The sequence below is a fragment of the Apodemus sylvaticus genome, chromosome 19, assembly GCF_947179515.1.
Source record: "Apodemus sylvaticus chromosome 19, mApoSyl1.1, whole genome shotgun sequence".
Classification (NCBI taxonomy): Eukaryota; Metazoa; Chordata; class Mammalia; order Rodentia; family Muridae; genus Apodemus; species Apodemus sylvaticus.
This window is the reverse complement of record NC_067490.1, coordinates 4,981,869-5,000,422: the sequence shown is the minus strand read 5'-3', so window position 1 is coordinate 5,000,422 and position 18,554 is coordinate 4,981,869. Positions and strand designations below refer to the sequence as shown.

Sequence of the window (18,554 nt, the reverse complement as noted above, 5' to 3'; positions counted from 1 at the left end):
AATCTACTGATTATTCATAAAGTAACAAGAAAATTTATTTGCATCAGTTTGGATAGAAAGTTAACATCTAACAAGCACAATCTTTACTTAATGGCGAAAACTCAGAGGAGACAAACTCAGAGGAGACAGCACAATCGTCCTTTGAACTACTCCGGGGTGCAGAGCTACGAACCTCTATGTCCAAAGCCTCAAACTACTAAGGGGAAGATGGGCACACTTAGCTACACTACACATTTCATTTTGTCGGTTTGTCACATATGTACTATACATGCATACATACGCCCACTCCTGTAAACTCTCTAAATGAACTGTGCATATGGTAAGAAGGGCTAATTCTGATGGGGCACCTTCTCTCCGATAGCTCGGACATAAATTTCATAGTGCAACTAGCAATCACTTGGTCCAGAACAAAGCAGATGATAATGGGTGGAACTGTTTATTTGTTTGCTTGTTTTTTTCCAGACAGGGTTTCTCTGTGTAGCCCTGACTATCCTGGAACTTACTCTGTAGACCAGACTCGCCTCGAACTAGCCTCGAACTTGCCTTCCAAGTGCTGGGATTAAAGACGTGTGCCGCCATTCCCCGGATCGGGGATCGGGCGGAACTGTTGAAGATGGTATTCACATGTCTGCCTGAGCAGGTCCTCTTGCTTCCTGTTTCTAACCTGCCACTGCTCAAAGAAGAGATCACCAAGCAAGGAAAGAACACTAGAAATGTGTCTGAGTGGGGACACAGTGGAGCGTACCTGTAACCACAGCACTCAGACTTGGAAGACAGAGAATCAGAAGTTCAAAGCTATCCTTGGGTACATGAGTTCAAAGCCAGTCTGGACCCTATCTCAAAAAAGCAAAACAAAACAAAACAAACCCTTAAGACAAAACACATCTGACACAGTAATCTGCACATAACAAGTGCGCACAACAGACTGTGTGCGTGCTGGGCTGAGCTCACAGGATGTGTTACGCACTGTGGTACAGTGTGGTCACCACATTTATTACCCAAGGCAGTATCCATATGGCAGGGACCAGTGTCCTCACCTCACAGAGGGTAGGGATCAAAGTACTTAACTTCCACAGTCAAGTGACAGTTGGTAGTGGCAGAAGAAGGCTGATTCAGACAACCCGACTCCAGCACCAGTCTGGTACTCTATACTACAAGGACAGGTCAGTAAATATGTGGGAGTCAGGAGAACACAGCATCCTGTAGGCTTAGATTATTTTCAAAACCAGAGTCTCCAAAGAAAGCAGGACTTTCCACTTTCTTTCAGTATCTGTAAACGCTGGTCCAGCAGAGGTCTCCTTGGCTGAGACTATGACTCAGATACACTCGCAGCAGATGAGGCTCGCAGTGTGGAAACAGTGGCAGATCATCAAGCACCATGACCAACCGTGACTTAAAGGGTTTATTTCAGCTTAGAACTCTCTGGTCAGCCAGGCGATGGTGGCGCACGCCTGTAATCCCAGCACTCTGGGAGGCAGAGGCAGGTGGATTTCTGAGTTCGAGGCCAGCCTGGTCTACAGAGAGAGTTCCAGGACAGTCAGGGCTATACAGAGAAACCCTGTCTCGAAAAAACAAAATCAAAAAAAGCCAAAAACAAACAAACAAAAAAAAAACAAAACCTCCTGGGTCACACTTTAACTCTGAGGGAAGTCAAGGCAGGAACATAGAGGCAGAAGCTGAGGCAGAGGCGTGAAGGGACACTGCTGCCTGGCTCGTTCCTCACGGCTTGCACGGCCTGCTTTCTTATACCATCCAGGGTGGCCTCGGTCACAGTGGGCTGAGCCCTCTGCCATCCATCATGAGGTCTCTTGTCAACCGAGGCTCCCTGCTCCCAGATGACACTTGCTTGTGTCAGTTGACAAAATAGCTAGCCAGCAAGCAGACCAAAAAGGTGAGCTACGAGGGAAGCACACAAAGATGGGACAGGGAACTACTGTGTATGTGACAGGCAGCGTGTGCCCCAACAAAGCTCGTAGGATCTGTGTGTATGAGGACCATCATAGGGTGAGTAAGGCTAAGACCCAGGTATAAAATAGCTCTGTGACAGACAGCACACATGAGGAGCGAAGGGAGTATTTTGTAATTTCAGAACGCACACAAGATGTTGGTAAGATAGCTCAGCTGGTAAAGTGCTTTCTCTGTAGGCATGAGGACCCCAGAATCCATATAAAAACGCCAGAGGTGGTGGCGTTTGCTTGTAAACCCAGAGCTGGGGAGAAGCTAACAGGAGGAATTCTGGGAGATTGTCTCAATGGCTTCCACATATGTGTACACACGCACGTGCAAAAAGAATACATACAAAACAGTGGGATGAACTGGGGAGGAGGGTTGTAAACACATGAGGAAACAAACACACATGGTTGGCAATGTCTATAGCCACTGGAGTTATATGAGCCTTAAACTTCAAGAGAAAGGCAGGCTACAGTTTTCAGTACTAATGAGGCCAGGATACATCTCTTGAAACACAGTCAGGTCACCAAATTAGGAGTCCATGGCTTACAATAACTTCTCCTGGCAGGAGAAAGAGCAGGAATACATAAGGGACCCACCTCCACTGCCTCCAAACCTACAAAGGGGACTTGCTGACTTCAGGGTTATTTAGATGCATGGCCTTGGGGATGGAGAGATGGCTCAGAGGTTAAGAACACTGGCTGCTCTTCTAGAGGTCCTGAGTTCAGTTCCAAGCAACCACATGGTGGCTCACAACCACCTGTAATGAGACCTGGTGCCATCTTCCCGGCCTGCAGGCATATATGCAGGCAGAACACTGTATATAGAATAAACAAACCTTAAAAAACAAAGAAATGCATGGCCTTAACCCTCTCAGCAGGTTAACCAGAGTCACCTCTAATTAATGACACACCCAGTATAACAAGAACCTAAGTAGAGACCCTCTCTCCCGGCAGGTGACTGGGAGACTTGTGGGCATCTGATGCTTCTGTCAGACACAGCAGCCAAGGCAGAGTCAGGCAGCTCTGTGACTCTGGGGAAGGGACACACCATCAGCAGGAAGCCACAGTAAGGGCACTGTGCTCAGCAGACCTCACAGTCTTGCTTAACTATGTGGCAGCTACAACTCAGCAGTGCCCCACGGCCTCTGAGGGTGCACCAGGAAGAACCTGACTGGTGTGCTGCCTCACAGTTTTATGCCGACTGACACAAACTAGAGTCACCCAAAAGGAGGGAACCTCAATAAAATGCCCCCATAAGATCCAGCTGGAGGGCATTTTCTTAATTAGTGATTGATGGAGGAGGGCCTCCGCACACTGTAGGTGATGCCAGCCCTGGGCTGTGGTTCTGGGTTCTGAGCAAGCCATGGCGAGCAAGCCAGTGAGCAGCACCCCTCCATGGCCTCTGCATCAGCTCTGCCTCCAGGTAACTGCCTCGCTTGAGTTCCTGTTCTGACTGCCTTCAGTGACGGACTATGACGTGGAAGCGCAAGCCATTAAATAAACCCTTTCTTCCCCAACTTGCTTTTAGTCATGGCGTCTCATCACAGCAATAGAAACCCCAACTAGGAGACTGTGCCTCCAGGTGCTAATCTGGGGACTGAGAATACAAGCATGAGACAGGCTGCCAACAGGAGCGACGTAAGAATACCAATCCATTCTTATTTACTTTTTTTGCTTTATTTTTCTTATTTACTTTTAAGAGGCCAGACTACTCAAGGTCCCAAGCAGGAAGTCCCCAAGTAGCTCACAGGCAAACCTTGCCTCTGACCAGGGTGTGCTTCCCTGGAGCATTCCCAACTATATGTGATCTACCTGGACCTTGACTTCAGAGTCAGCCTGGTGCACCTCCCCTGGTTCTAACCTATCCCTAAGCAGTGTCTGTCCTCTGAAGAACCAACCACTACTAGAGAGGACTACAATTCATTTAGAGATTGACCATCCCCTGAGGAGGTAGATGGCTCAGTCCATCGAGTGCTTGTTCAGCAATCAGGAATTGGATCTAGCACCCACGTTTAAAAGAGGAAAGAGAGAGAGAGAGAGAAGCCAATGTGGCTGTAATGCTAGTATTGGGAAGGCAGAGGCAGGGGGAATCCCTGGGACGTGCTGGCCAGCCTGTCTAGCGCAATCAGCAAACTCCAGGTTTGGTGGGAGAGTCTCAAAGAAGACATAGAACTGAGGAAGATATCAGATGAAAACTTCTAGCCTCCATCACGCATACATGTGCGGGCACATACATAGGCACATACATAAACACACACACACATCATTCTACAATCAGTACTTTTTATCTATTCAACAGATCTTGAGTACCACCTATGAGAGCCAGTACTGTTCAAGAGACTGGGTGCAGCCAACAGAATTGTGTTTTTCTTCCCCAAAGGATAGTGCTTTTAAAAATCTTCCTGAAAAAATGTGGGTTGAGACTCAGTACTGAATACCCGTTTATTAGAGCCGTGGGCTTCCTGGGTCCAAGCTCTCCACGCCTTTTCAAACTGAAGATGCATGAACCTATAGGGAACAGAAGCTAAGGAAGCCACTTCTAAATGAACTTCCACTTCTCAAAAACCTCAAAAGAACAAGGAAGGAAAAGAAAACAGCTACGAAAGCGCTGCTGAACCAACACATTTTACGCACTATGACAGAGCATTCCAATCCTCCCTTGTAAGCTACAAAGAGTGACCCCCCTCCCTCCCAAAGCCATGCAGCCTGGGATTCAAGTGTCTAAAAGATCTCAGAAAGTTGAACGCACCTCAGCTCCCTGAGCAAGCCTTGGTTTCTTTCCGATTAAGTCCCAGAGGGAAATGAGCAAATGCCAGTTAGACAAACCCAGCCAGAGTGACAAGGAAACGACAAATTGAGCTTCAGGCACAAGAGGGGCTCAAAGACTGAACACCTCGTGCGCGATCAATGCAGAAGCAATTTTTAAAAAAACAAACAAACAAAAGCCGGGTTCCACGCAGCCCGGTGGAGCGTTCGAAGTTCCTAAGAGAAGAAAACCAGACTGTGCTCCAGGGGAGTCGCGAGGCTCTCTCTGCACGGCGTGGGAGTTCCTGCAGGATGTGCGAGGGATTCCGCGAATTCGGTCTGCTCTGAAGTGGCTTTTGTGAGAAGCGACAGCTGGCACCTCACGGCGGGCGAGGGTGACGCCGAGCTGTGCCATGCGGCGCGGGCTGCCACCTGGGCACTCCCCCCATTCTCCGCAGCGGCGACGCCAGACGCGAGAGCCCGGCCTGCGCCGCGCGCGCCTCGGGAGCCGCGACCTCTCGGGGGAGCCCGCGCCGTCCAGGCTGCGAGCCCTGGCGCGCGCACTCACCTCAGCAGACTGGAGAGCGGGTGGCTGGAAGAACCGAGGCCGCCGCCCCCGGAGCCGCCGCCGCTGCCGGAGCCGCCTCCACCACCGCCGCCGCCGCCGCCGAAGCCGGAGGAGAGCCGCTTCCCGGACAGCAGCTTCTCCACGGCCGGGAGGTGCCCGGTGCGGGCCGCCTCCAGCAGCTCCTGCTCCTTCCCCATCCCCAGGACCGCCACCCCTCGGACCCCAACCCGGAGCCTTGCAGAGCCTGCTCCAGCTCCTAAACTTTCCGTCTCCGGGCAACGCACCCCTCAAACCGGCCGGGGACGCCACCCCCTCTGCCCCCCCCCCCGCCTCCTCGGCCTCCCCCCCCCAGGCGCGTCACTTCCGGGATCCGGCGTCACGCGTCACCGCGCCCCCGCGCCCCGCCCCCTTGCCCACCTAGTGGGCGTGGCTCCGCGCCGCCGCGCAGGTGACCCGGCTAAGCGGAGTGGAGCCCGGGCGTGCCGAGCGGAGCCTGGCTCACACGCGGTCCACGCCCAGCAGACCCGCCCATTCGACAGGTGGGAGAGAAGGAAGGCGGCACACCCGGGGAGCTTCTCGAAGTGCTCGCTTTCCCAAAGGTTTGGGACGTCATGGGACTGCAAATACAGTCATTGGTCCAGGCACCGTAGAAACAAGAGGAATGTGGTAACGCGTAGCTCTGTTTTCAATTCCATTCAAGACGCGTAGATTAAATACGGGATGGGCGCGGAGACCTAGAACCAGACTTGAAAAATCCCGCCCTCTGGTGCCTCCTGGAGGGAAGACCGGAGAGTTTTACAACTGTAGTTAGCCTGGCCTTGTAGCACTTGCCGTTTGTCCCAGAGAAGCAGAAGCCTTTGCATCCCTGTGAGTTTAACGTCATCCTGGTGTACAAAGCAAGATACGGGCTGGCCAAGGCTACATAGTGAGACCCTATCTCAAAAAAGGGGGAATGGGTAGTAGTGGAGAGATGGTTCAGTGGTTAAGAACACTGGCTGCTTTGTCAGAGGATCTAGGTTTGAATCCATCACTTGTGGCGCCTCACAGCAATCTGTAACTCCATTTCCAGGGAATGTGACACTCTTTTCTGGCCTCCCAGGGTATCATGAACGCATGCGGAGCCCAGACTTACATACAAAACACCCATACACGTGAAAAAAAAAGTGTCTTAAGAAATCTTTAAAAGGCACTATTCGCGTGCTTCATCCTACTAACCCACCAGGAAAAAAAATGGTCAGAAGAGACCTTTCTCTCAGTTGTCGTGAGAAACATTTTAAAAATTAGATTTCGGGAACCAGTTCCAAATTTTACTATTGAGGGACTGAGTGGGGAAATGTAATTGGGAAAGGACGATTGTTTCTTTCTGGTTTTTCCCTGTTCTGACGCGAGGCAGGTCGCAAATAGTTGAAGCGTTGAACGAAACCATTGGGTACATTCTGTTGGCATGAGAGATGCTTGCAAAACAGAAGCCCGAGCAGTTCCCTGGTGGACACATGCCGGTGGTCTCTGTTCTTTGGAAAATACGATGTTGGGTCGCTGCCGGAAGTTGCTCAGTCCAAGGCAGCAACAAGCAGCCGGACAGAGTTTTCTCCTTTTTCCCCCGACTTTGCGCTGAAGGAGTCAAGTTAAAGGATTAATTGGCATTACATTTCCAGGAAAAAGAGAAAGAAGACTCTCGGTAAACGAATGTACGCTCTTTCAAAGAAAAACAAAAACGCTTCTTCCCTAAAGCGGGGGATCTATACTTCTACATTTCTTTCTCGTTAAAACAAATTCAGAATCCCCTGAGCGTTCAACGCGCTTCTGGAAATGACCCCTCCCGGGAGCCGTGGGCGTGACGTCATCGCGGCGCGACGGCGGACCATTAGCTCCAGCTCGGCCGCACAGCTTGCTGATCCAGGCTCCTTCGCCTGGCGGTGCTGCCATCGCCTCTGACCCCGTTCTATCGCGATGGACAATCTTGGGGAGTCGCCCACGGACAAAGGCGGGGAGCCAGGGGAGTCAGAGGAGACGGGGGCTACTCCTGGGGCCGCGGTGGCCGCTGACACTGAAGGAATCCAGGAGGAAACCGGCAGGGATGGAGACGCGGACTTGAAAGAAGCCGCGGCGGAGGAAAGCGAGGTAGGTAGAAGTTTGTGGATAAGGCTGCAGGAGTACCCGGGTTGCGCTTTCTGACTGCTTGCTGTCTTCCAAAGCCAGGAGAACTAGAATTGACCACGAATCTCTTTAAGTCTGCAACCTTGACGGGCATGGGAGGGGGCGGGAAGGTGTAGGTGCTGTTTCTGTACCATGCAGGCAGCCGAAGTAGAAGGAATGGATTCCAGAGCTGCCTAAGCTACAAAATGAGATCTGCTTCTACCCCAGCTCCTTTGCGAGGAGGGCTGAGGAGGGAGAAGGAGACAAGAAGATAAAAGACTAGGAGAGAAAATGGTTAAGGACGAATTGGAAAATCTGAAGCACAGGGGTTAGAAACATGCGTAGATCACCAGTAGCGGAAAATAAGTTGAAAGGGTTGTCAGATACATAATGCCTTCTCTTCCCCTCTCCAAATTTCTGTACGAGTTTAAATATGAATTTCTCCTTTTTTGATTTTTGTTTTTGGTTTGGTTTGGTTTGGTTTTTCGAGATAGGGTAGCCCTGGCTCACTCTGTCCACCATACTGGCCTTGAACTCAGATCTCCTTGCCTCTGACTTCCAAGTGTTAGTATCAGTGGCATGTGCCCAACATGAGTTTCATTTTAAGGAACCAGTAAATCTCATTAATGGGTTTTGGTGTGTTAAGATATTATAGTAATTTGGTCAGGACAGAGTTTGGATTACTCTTGTGAATAAAACTGTTAAGTGTTTTTGTGAAGAGGAGTGTAAATAATAAACATCTTCAAAAAAATGTTAGCTTAGGACTGGCAAAATGGTTCAGCACGGATAGGTGCTTGCATTGAATTTCTGGGGACTGGAGTTCAATCCCCAGAACCCATGTTAAGGTAGAAGAGAACCATCTCCACAAAGGTGTCCACTTGCAAGCCCACACACAGTAAGCGCGAATATGCATAATAATTGAAATAGAATGGTTTGTGTATGTGGGTACGTGTATGTGGGTACACTGTTGCTGTCTTTAGACACACCAGAAGAGGGCATCAGAAACCATGGCTGTGAGCCACCACTTGGTTGCTGGGAATTGAACTCAGGACTTCTAGAAGAGCAGGCAATGCTCTTAACTGCTGAGCCATCTCTCCAGCCCCATGTTATGAGTTTTTTAAAATAAGTTTTTATTATGTGAATGTTTTGCCTGTGTATTTCGTTTGCCGTGTATGTTCATGGCACATTGCCTGTGGACATCAGAAGAGGGCATTAGAGCCTCTGAGGCTAGAGTTGCTAATGACTGTGAGCGGAAATGCGGGTACTGGTAACGGAACCTGGATACTCTGCAAGAACAGCCACTGCTCTTAACCTCTGAGCTATCTGCAGCTTCTAGTTTAAACTCAACATAGCGGTACAAGTCTATAAGTCCCAACAAGGAGGCTGGAAGCAAGACAACTTCCACAAGCTGGAGAACAGGGAGTGTTGGGCCACTAATGCAGACTACAGAATGAGACCCTGTCTTAAATTACAATAGAAAAAAAGTTTCCAAACTGGGCATGGTGGTACCCAGCCTTAATCCTAGCACTCTAGAGGCCGAGGCAGAGGGATCTCTAGTGCAAGGCAGCCTGGACTGGAGACTAGAGTCCAGAATAGCCAGGGCTATGTAGAGAGAGACTGTCTCAAAGTATTTAAAAAAAAAAAAAAACAAGTTTCTAGTCTAGTATTTGGAAAGATCTCATGACCCAGTAGAGAAATGATCAGAAGAACAGATCACTGTTCAGGGTGGCACTCCCAAGACACACGCGGAGAGGACTGTATTGACGCCTATGGAGTGAGGCCAGAGGGGCAGGCCCGAGCGGGAGTGGCTGTTTGGTTCCTTGGCAGTTTCTCCGTAATGTGATAAACAGATGTAGGGCCTCTATGTGATCATGGCTAGGCCAGGGAACTGGGTTATTCGTTTTCTTTCCCAGCTAGACTATAATTTTCCTTCGGGAGATGGACTGCCTCGTATGCAGATGGCGTAGACATGGCTAACAGACAGCTACTGCACAGACGGAGTTGCTGGGCTGGAAAGAGGAGGGTGTCTGCTGGCCTGGCCCAAACCTGAGAAGTATCCTGAGTACGTAACGGGAGGTAACGGGAGTCTCTGTCCGTTTTCCCAGCTCAAGAGTCAGGATGCCTCAGATTTAACAGCAGTCGAGAGGGAAGACTCATCATCACTTACTCCTGCAGCCAAAAAGCTGAAACTGGACCCCAAGGACAAGAAGGAGAAGAAGCAGAAGGTGGACGAAGATGAGATTCAGAAGATGCAGTGAGTCACAGCGGTCCCCCGCTAGCCATCCCCCACTCGCCCCTAGCCGTCTCCTGCTTGCCGCTAGCCTCCCCCACTCCGGCTCTAGCCCCCTCCGTACATTCACTCCTACCTCCCTTTAAGGGCTCACGAGTCTTAAGCTAGTCTCGAACTCCTAATCCTCCTGCCTCAGCCAAGATTATAGGCATAAGCCACTCTGCCTGGATAGAATCTCAGGCCGGCAAGGTGCCCGGTAAAGGTGCTCGGCACCAAGCCTAATGACTTGCGTCTGATCCTGGGAAGCCGTGTGGTGGAAGGAGGAATGAGTTTCTGGAACCTGTCCTCTGACCTCCAAATAGGCATGCTCCTGACAGACACAAAACACATGCACGCATGTAAGGACACGAAGTAGCCGCTTTTTCAAAGTGCTTTGTTTTTATACTGCATTTGATCAGTGTTTTTCCTTTTCAGCAAATATGGGCTCATTGCAAATAACTCAGAATTACACCCCCCGCCCCCCCCAAAAAAGCCCAAATGCAGCTGCTAGAGCTTATCCCAAGAGTGTATCTGGGAGTATTTGTGTGAACAGTGTCCTCATGACAGCAGTGATACCGTGCCTCCGGCGGCCCGCCTGTGTGTGACTCATGCTGTCCGTCCCTGCGCATATTCTGGTTAGGATTTTTAAAATTTTGATTCTTTTAACAACATCGTGTTCCATCTCTAGGAACATCTCTACATCTTATCCATTTCTTTCTCTGATAAAGTAGCTGAATAAACACTGGTGTGAATGTTTCCAAAGGCTTTTCAACATTTTTATGAAAACTGTGGTCTTGTTTTATTTTATTTTTATTTTTTTGGTTTTTTGGAGACAGGGTTTCTCTGTGTAGCCCTGACTGTCCTGGAACTCACTCTGTAGACCAGGCTGGCCTCAAACTCAGAAATCCGCCTGCCTCTGCCTCCCAGAGTGCTGGGATTACAGGCATGCGCCACCACCGCCCGGCTATGTGGTCTTGTTTCAAGTTCCTTGGTAATACTTAAGGTTTTGAGGTGTTTGTTTTTTCTCCTTCATGATTAGCCATTGATATTTTTGCGAATTTCCCCATTAAGTGATGGCTCATCTTCTAAAACTGGCACAGTCATCTTTTTATTCATTTAAAAGAATTAACTATAAGGAATGAAAGGGGCTAGAGAGGCCGCTCAGAGGCTACGAGCTGTCGGTGCTAACAGGACTAGTGCAGCCCAGCCCTCATATCAAGCTGCTCACAAATGCCTAGAGCTCTCGACCAAGGGGTCTGGCACGCCCTCTGGTTTCCATGGACACCTGCACAAACGTGCAGACACAAACTTATCAATATAAGTCTGTTTGACATGTTTGTTTGTGATGCGGCCCAGCAAGTGAGGCTCTTCCATCAAGTTTGACAGTCTGAGGTCCATCCCCAGGCGCGCATGATGGAGGGAGCACGCTGACTTCTTCAAGTCGTCTTTTATCATGGGTGTCCCTCTATATGCACACCCATCCCACAAGCATAGTAAATGCACTCACTAATTTAAAAGTATTAGGGCTGAGGCTAGAGCTCAGTTTGTAGACTGTCTGCAGAGCACTCAGGAACTACATGTGCTGGCACATCTGGAGTCCCACTCTCTACAAGGTGGAGCCAGGAGGGCCAGAGTGTAAGATTATCCTTGATTTCTCTCCAAACTTAATACTGAAGAACCCTGGCTTGAACATAAATTTCTGTAATAGATGTTTACTGTAAATGCACAGTCAGCATAGAATAGAGTGTTTTCTCCTCAGATTGCTGTCTCTTAGAAAGAGCAAGGTGGCCTCCTCCTGAGCAGGCATGCACTACCAGACCCTGCTGCTTTTGTGTTTAATGGAAGGAAACTGTGTTTCCTTTTCCTTTTTCCAAAGTTCCTTAAGAGTGGGAATGTTGTCATTCGCCAAGCCTGAAGCCAGTGACCCTTGAAAGTGTTTGTGTGAGGCTTGTGTTTGCTGACTTAGACTTTAGTATTCACTCTCATTGACCATCTTAATCACTCAATTTCTTGTCTAGGATCCTGGTCTCATCTTTTTCTGAGGAGCAGCTGAACCGTTATGAAATGTATCGCAGGTCAGCCTTCCCTAAGGCAGCCATTAAAAGGGTAAGGCTGTGCTTGTGTGCCCTGCCATGGGGTAAACGTCCCCTGTGTGCCCTGCTGTGGTGGGGAGATGCTAGGCACCACAGCTGTGTCCATCAGCATTCTGCATGACATGCACATGGAACTGCCTAGGAGGAGGGAGAATCGCCTCCCCAGCTGGCCAACTCCAGCAAGTCAGTGCCGGCTAACCGGTCAACCGTCTGCCGGCTTGAGATTGTTTTGCTGTTTTTTTCTTGCTGTGTCTGTGAGTAAATAACACCACGTGTGTGGGTGCCCATGAAAGCCAGAAGAGGGCATCAGATCCCAGCTAGAGACAGAGGTGGGTGTGAGCCACCCAGTATGGGTGCTGGGAACTGAACTCTAGTCCTCTCAGAGGGCACCCTTAACACTGAGCTGCCACTGTAGCCCCAGGTCATTTGGCTGTCAGATGTCATTTACTGGCACTGCATCCCAAGCCAGCCCTTGACCGACCATATTAACACCATCTTCTCCTTTCTCCCAAGCTGATCCAGTCCATCACTGGCACCTCTGTGTCTCAGAACGTGGTGATTGCAATGTCCGGCATTTCCAAAGTTTTTGTCGGGGAGGTGGTAGAGGAAGGTGAGCGGTGGGTACAGTCTGTATCACTCTTGTGGGGATCTTATTTCCAAGAACACCTCCACCGAGGCATGTAAGGGTCTGTGGGAGGGTCCAGCTGCTCTGCAGGCTGACCCTATAGGGCGCCTCGCCTCGAGGGGAGCACGACTGTTTTTATTCCTGGGTGTGTGGAGCTAGAGGGAGGTGAGACCATCCAGGAGATCCCTCTCCTTAGGCCAGTGTGGCAAAGACAGTTCTGTATTTTTCTTCAGCAGACACTTTGATAGCAACGCCCTGCTAGAGCTCTCCCTCCCTCCGTCAGGGAGAAGGCTGCTTCTCACCGCTAATCTCTAGCTTGTGGTATAATACAGTCCCTGTGAGACATAGCAAAAGCCAGTCAGACACTCCATAACATCCTTTTATTATTTTTTTCTTTATTGGAGAGGTGCGGGGGAGGGTTGGTACTTTTTGAGACAGGGTTTCTCAGTGTAGCCCCTGCTTGGCAGTTTTAGAACTTGCTCTGTAGACCAGGCTGGCCTCAGACTCACAATCCCTGCCTCCCAGGTGCTAGGATTAAAGGCGTGTAACACCACATCCAGCTTGTAGTGCTCTCTTAAGGAAACACTTGGCTTGTTTCTTGAGCAAATTTCACAAAAGACAGAATTGCAGCTTGAGTGGTGATTGATAAATCCTATGTGATGATACTGTTTCCATCCCTGCACCAGCCCTGGACGTGTGTGAGAAGTGGGGAGAAGTGCCGCCCCTGCAGCCCAAGCACATGAGGGAGGCCGTTCGGAGGTTGAAGTCCAAGGGGCAAATCCCCAACTCAAAGCACAAGAAAATCACCTTCTTCTAAATCTAACGGAGACTGTTCCAGACTTTTCGTTGTTGGGCTCCTATGCTGGGGCTTGGTTGGTGGTGCTCCTGGGACCACGATGCGGACTGTAATGCTTCTGTCACACCTTCAAGGCATGCAGTGTGACTTAGACTTGCCTTCCCTCAGTCCTGGACTGTCCTCAAGCTGTTGAAGAATTTCACTGACTCTTGGCTAGTTTGAAGGACAAACATACAGGACCTTTAGTCTCTGCTGGAGAGGGAGATGGTCTCAGAGAGAGGACGACGCTAGCGGCTTCGCAGTGAAAACTGAAGTCGCTAAGATCCAGCATTTCTTGCTCTGATTTTCACAACATAAACCTGCAGTCATCTGCTGTGAGGAGTCACACCGTGACATGCTTCTCAACGTTGGCATTTCAGGCTCTCTCGTGTATTTTGTAACGGACCATTAAACTTTCCAACCTGTGTGGGAAAGTTAATTTTGTTGCAGACAAAACTCATTCTTCCAAAGTTGAAATAAAACTTGGCTTTTTTTTTTTTTTCCTGTTTTTCAAAACCCAGTTTCTCTGTGTGGCCCTGGCTGTCCTGGGATTCATTCTGTAGACCAGAAGACTGGCCTTGAACTCATAGATCCTCCTGCCTCTACCTCCCCAAGTGCTGGGATGAAAGGCATGTGCCGCCACCACCCCCCAGCTTCGATTTATTTTGGGCCCCGCCCCCTCTTTTCTTTTTTTGACTCAGGGTCTCACTGTGTAGCTCTACCTATCCTGGAACTCATTATGTAGATCAAGCTGGCCTCAACCTCACAGAGCATCACTATACCTGTTACTTAACATGTAGAGTAAAAAATCTGTTTTTGAGATGGTCTCATTATATAGCCTTAGCTGGTCTAGAACTATGTTAAACAGGTTAGCCTTGAAGTCAAGAACCTGCCTGGGGCTCTCGAGTTACTCGGTGGCCATCATGCCTGGCCCTTTCCCCATACCCACAAGAACCTTAATCTTGGACCCGGAAGATGTTCAGCAGTTAAGAGTAAAGGATTCAGGGTCCCAAGCACCTATACCCCAGCTCCAGAGGATGCAGTACCTTCCCTGGCCTTCACAGATACAGACACACAGGACCCATATTCACATGCATAGACAAAAATAAAGAACAGTGTACTTGTGTAACCAAGGAGACAACTTGAACTTGCCTTTACCTCCCCAGTACTGGGATTACGGGTGTGTGCTACCATGTTGGATTGGTTCATGTAGGGCTGGGGACCGGTTGGTCTGAGGGCTTCTATGGATACTGGGCAGGCACTGTTACAGCCATGGAAATCCTGTATCTGACCAGGAGAATCATAAGTTTGAGGTCAACTTGGTACATCTTAAAATCATGTAAAAGCTCATCTATTTCAACTCATATAAACAGACACATGAAGATCAATACTGTTTTAATAGTATTTAATTTGCTTTTTTGGGTGGTTCACAGAACCAGTACACTTGGGTTTTGATTAGCTATTGCAACAGTAAACTTTCCCAATACTGACCAAGGTTCAGTTCACCGTATCCATTCTCGCTTTCCTTGGAGAATGAAAGGACATTATTGACAGTGATTAGCAGGAATAAGGCGACCCGATGGAGTTGGCAATCCACTGGCCTGCCTCCCGTGTGCTGCTGAGGGTCACGGGAAGCAGGACCGGAAGCTGTTCTCTTCTGAAGCTTTCCTGAGCAAGTCTTTTGTTTGTAGCACCCTGAGTTAGGGAAACAGCTCAGACTCACGTAGTTTGACTGATCTAACTTAAGAGCTTACATTAAAACTCACTGGCTCGGCCAGTGCAGAGGACACTTCAGTGGGGCACTCCACAAAAAAGTGTGTAAGACTCAGGCTAACTCTTGGCCAGAAAGTAGTAAACTGACAGAAAAAATTTCCTCAGGACTCCAATAGGAAATTCTTGACGCACAGGAGCTATGTCTACTTTGATGAAGGATACAGGATAAGAAACACAACAGCAGAACAGGAGGCTCGGATGTCAGGCCCGGACACTTAGCAAGGCCTCACCGTTAAAAGCCACCAAGTATTTCCTTATGCCAAGGGGGCAAAATGCCTCTTCATTAACAGCTATTCCATCCCTGCCCTGGGGAAATGGAGCAGAGCGGAGGATGTGGTGGCACCTGCAAGGCCATGGTCACCTCCAAGAGTTCATAACTACGTCAGGTCCAGGCTGTCATGGTTTGAACCAGATGCTACTCTGCTAGCTTGGGTTGAAATCTAGGCATCAAGATGGATGAAAGAAAGGGACCTGGAACAGAAAGTTCCCACCCAGGCGACCTCACACAACCTTTGCAACGCGCAATCTCTGGAGCTGCTAAGGAGAAACTAACATGAAGACACTGCAGATATTTGGTTCCAGGGTCTGTGAGGTGTGGCATGAACCTTTTCTACTTCACAGACCCAGTTCTCTCAGCACAGAGCACATAAAGAGTGCAGCCCACAGCACAGTAAGGTCTGGAAATAAAACTGCAAACAGCTCTTGGGGAAAGAGAAGCCATGTTGGCTCCATCAGAGACTCCGTTCATCATTTCAGTAAACTGAAAGTGACTTGACAGAGATGACCAGCCGTCTCTGAAGTCCAGTTAGCAGACTCTAGGTCTACACAGCAGCGCGTGTTCCCAGCACAAGCATGTAAACAGGAAATTTAGACAATCACAGATGACGCAGCAGTAAGGTTTTACAGCGGAGGGCTGTGTGCAGTGGGTGGACGCTGAGGGACAGTGTTGCGGGCCCTCCTCAAGTCTTCTTGAGGTATTATTTTGTGTTACAAACTGCTAAACTCCAAAGGCGCTGTCCTACTGTGTTTTCTGTTACCCTTACCCTGGAGATCCACACAGCTAGTTTCACTACAGCCAAGTCTCTCCTGTTCATCCCCCAGTGAATAGGGGAATGGAATCACAAGACATTATTGAAATGCCATGGAATAATAATCTTACCATGGTTCCTGAGAGATGGTTTCAAGACGCAAAAGGCCAAAGCATAAAGGAAGCCAAAACTCTACATCTCTGTCTACACGTGGACAAGAACCTCAGACTCCCCCAGCTCAAAACCCTCACCTTCCGGTCACTAAGGCATTATTATCCTTAACACAAAATGGGTTTCTACCGCAAGCTCAAGGGTGAAGCACACCAGTCTTTGTCAGAAATCTTTTCCTAGGCGTGGAGGGTGTAGTGAGCAGAAGAGGAAAGGATGTGGCTAAACCAGTTCAGGTGATCCTGAGGCTGAAAAATTCTGTTTTCTAGTTACTGGCTCTCCCTTCTCTCCCAAGAACGTCAGAAACATGGGTGCCACTTCTCCAACAAGCCCTTCCAGTTTCTGACTTGAGTGTTTTCTTTTTCCCTGGAGGCAGTGACAGGGCCCCAGAACTAATGTTTCAAGGTTGGGTCCCCACTCCTGTGTGGTCTTCCCCCTCTCTGTTCCCCTCAGTGTCCACCTTTGCAGGCCAATGTCTTCACCTTGTTCTCTAAACCTTCCTTCACTTCTCCATCTCCTAGGTAAATAAATACAACACAAGTGCCCCGTGGCTGAGGCGCCCCGCTGCTGAGGCGCCCCGCGGCTGAGGCACCCCGCATGGCGCTGAACACCTCAGGCTTTAGGCCACAGCGTCACACTGCTCCCTGGTCACTCAGCAAGGCGCTGGATTCTTTCCTGAGTATGAGTATGTTGTTAATACACAGTCTTTATTTTTGCGATAGTGTTTGTGACCGGGGAGCTACGCCCCAGCCCTCCGCTGTGCTGTGCCTCTCCTGTCTTGTGGCCTGCTCACAGCCCTTGCTCACTTCCCTGCACCTTTATGGCTGTTTCTCTCTTCTGGTCTATTTTTCATTGTCTTGTCTACAAGTTGTATGACATCAAATGACTTCATTTAAAGTTCTAGGTCATTTATAAAAATCTGAAATGAAGGAACTTCACCTGGTAACACTGTCTCCAGATGTTATTCCCAAATCTGTACTATGTCTCCTCAGTGTAACAAACCACACTCCTGTAAGATGTGGTATTCTGAAATTGGCCTTAGTGAAGAGCATGACTGGTTCTTCAGTCTGAAGCAATGTGACCTCATTCCTCCATAAATGTGTTCTGTTTTACACGGGATGGTGCTTCTCCTTTCATCCCCTCAGCCAGTCAGGACTCGGGGCATCGCCAGCTCACAACAGACAGGACATCTGCCGAGTGAAGCGGGCTGGGGCTTCTGTGCTTCCACGGGGACAGCACTTGGACACCAGAGCCACGCTTCAACAGCCAGAAGGGCCAGGGGACACTCTCATAGGGCCGGAAGGAAACCTGCAAGGACTTTGGTTTTGTTTTTACTTACGCTGAAATCACATGGTTTTAAAAAGCCACAGCATAGAGGGGGGTGAGGCGGCATACCGAGGCGGGCACGGCTAAGTTTAGCGGAGTCGGAAGCCTAACATAAGCACATTTAGCTCCCAGACTATTAAGTGCTCAAGGCAGCACAGGCAGAAAGACAGAGCTATCCTGGGAAAGCAGGTGACCAAGGACTCCAGGGACAGAAAGGAGGTGACCGGTCATGGACAGCTGGGAAAACAGGAACCGTACCCCACCCATCATGCTCTCAGCTGAGCACGGTCCTAACTTACATCAAACAATCCTTATGCAGGGAAGGATGATCTGGCCACCTCATAGTCAAAGCATCGCAATGAAGAGATTCAACAGGGAAGCTTGACCCAGCACATCAGCCAAGATGATCCACGCCCAGCTGCCGTTCCAAGTTAGGCAAGTCCACATCACCCTGATCACAGGCCTCCTGTGCCCCAACCCCTGAGGACGGCCTATTTCCTGATCTACTCGGAAGCGCGGGGACACAGGATCTCCGGTGGCTGTGTGCGTGACTCGGGGACACTTGTTCACACTGGCCAGGAAGGAAGCGAACACCGCTGCGGTGAGCCCAGGAGGTGAAACGCTCTACAGCGTGGAGAAGACTCCTCTAGTGTGCAGAGGAAAACGAGGCTGTGTAATGGCAAGACACGGTGCAGGGCCAGGGACACGGCCAGCCAGTTCCTGAACGCAGCCATGCTCTGCCGGGTCCTCCACTCAGGCTGGCAGCCAGCAGGAGGCGCACACGCAGTGGCTGTGTTCCCAAGCCCGCTGGCTCCTCAGCACCTGTCCTAGGTGACACTGTTGCTGGTGATAACTTCTTTCCAGAGCCGTAGCCGGGATGGCTGAGCGGCCATCAAAGCTCAAAGAGAGGATCGTATTTCCTAATTTCCTGGAGCAGTTTCTCCTTGTCCTGGTTGGCAAAGGCCAGGGCTTGTCTGGTGTCCAGGAGCTCTTGCTGTAGGGTAGGTGATTCTCTCTCCTGAAGGGCAAGAGTTGA

The 18,554-nt window shown here is 49.7% G+C and overlaps 3 protein-coding genes across 10 annotated transcripts in view; 1 reads left to right on the top strand and 2 right to left on the bottom strand.

Annotated features, from left to right (window-relative positions):
* Anks1a (ankyrin repeat and sterile alpha motif domain containing 1A) overlaps positions 1 to 5,574 on the bottom strand; it is a 156,379-nt gene extending 150,805 nt beyond the window's left edge. For 2 of the 5 annotated variants that reach the window (XM_052162930.1, XM_052162932.1), the window contains exon 1: positions 5,266 to 5,572. In XM_052162930.1, the coding sequence (XP_052018890.1) occupies positions 5,266 to 5,462 (197 nt within the window). In that variant the 5' untranslated portion in view covers positions 5,463 to 5,572. Of the gene's footprint in view, positions 1 to 5,265 lie in introns of all 5 variants that reach the window. The other 3 variants (XM_052162934.1, XM_052162935.1, XM_052162933.1) reach the window with 3 other exon arrangements.
* A 57-nt stretch (positions 5,575 to 5,631) lies between these two features.
* Positions 5,632 to 13,724, top strand: Taf11 (TATA-box binding protein associated factor 11). 3 transcript variants are annotated; one of them, XM_052162937.1, is made up of 6 exons: positions 5,645 to 5,804; positions 7,044 to 7,386; positions 9,507 to 9,655; positions 11,689 to 11,776; positions 12,277 to 12,373; positions 13,075 to 13,724. In XM_052162937.1, the coding sequence occupies exons 2-6, from the start codon at positions 7,216 to 7,218 to the stop codon at positions 13,203 to 13,205; spliced, it is 636 nt and encodes a 211-aa protein (XP_052018897.1). In that variant the 5' UTR covers positions 5,645 to 5,804; positions 7,044 to 7,215; the 3' UTR covers positions 13,206 to 13,724. The 3 variants fall into 3 exon arrangements, with proteins under 3 accessions (XP_052018898.1, XP_052018897.1, XP_052018896.1); XM_052162936.1 differs by having other exon boundaries at positions 5,645 to 7,386; XM_052162938.1 differs by lacking the exon at positions 12,277 to 12,373 and having other exon boundaries at positions 5,632 to 7,386; positions 13,075 to 13,221.
* An 877-nt stretch (positions 13,725 to 14,601) lies between these two features.
* The window catches only part of Bltp3a (bridge-like lipid transfer protein family member 3A), a 46,273-nt gene continuing 42,320 nt past the window's right edge, over positions 14,602 to 18,554 (bottom strand). For both annotated transcript variants that reach the window (XM_052162927.1, XM_052162928.1), the window contains one exon: positions 14,602 to 18,536. In XM_052162927.1, the coding sequence (XP_052018887.1) occupies positions 18,411 to 18,536 (126 nt within the window). In that variant the 3' untranslated portion in view covers positions 14,602 to 18,410. The remainder of the gene's footprint in view (positions 18,537 to 18,554) is intronic.

Coding starts and splice junctions, on each gene's coding strand:
- Taf11 (XM_052162937.1), top strand. CDS start 7,216: ATGGACAATCTTGGGGAGTCGCCCACGGACAAAGGCGGGGAGCCAGGG. Junction 9,656..11,688: donor GATGAGATTCAGAAGATGCA/GTGAGTCACAGC, acceptor TTTCTTGTCTAG/GATCCTGGTCTCATCTTTTT. Junction 12,374..13,074: donor CGGGGAGGTGGTAGAGGAAG/GTGAGCGGTGGG, acceptor TCCCTGCACCAG/CCCTGGACGTGTGTGAGAAG.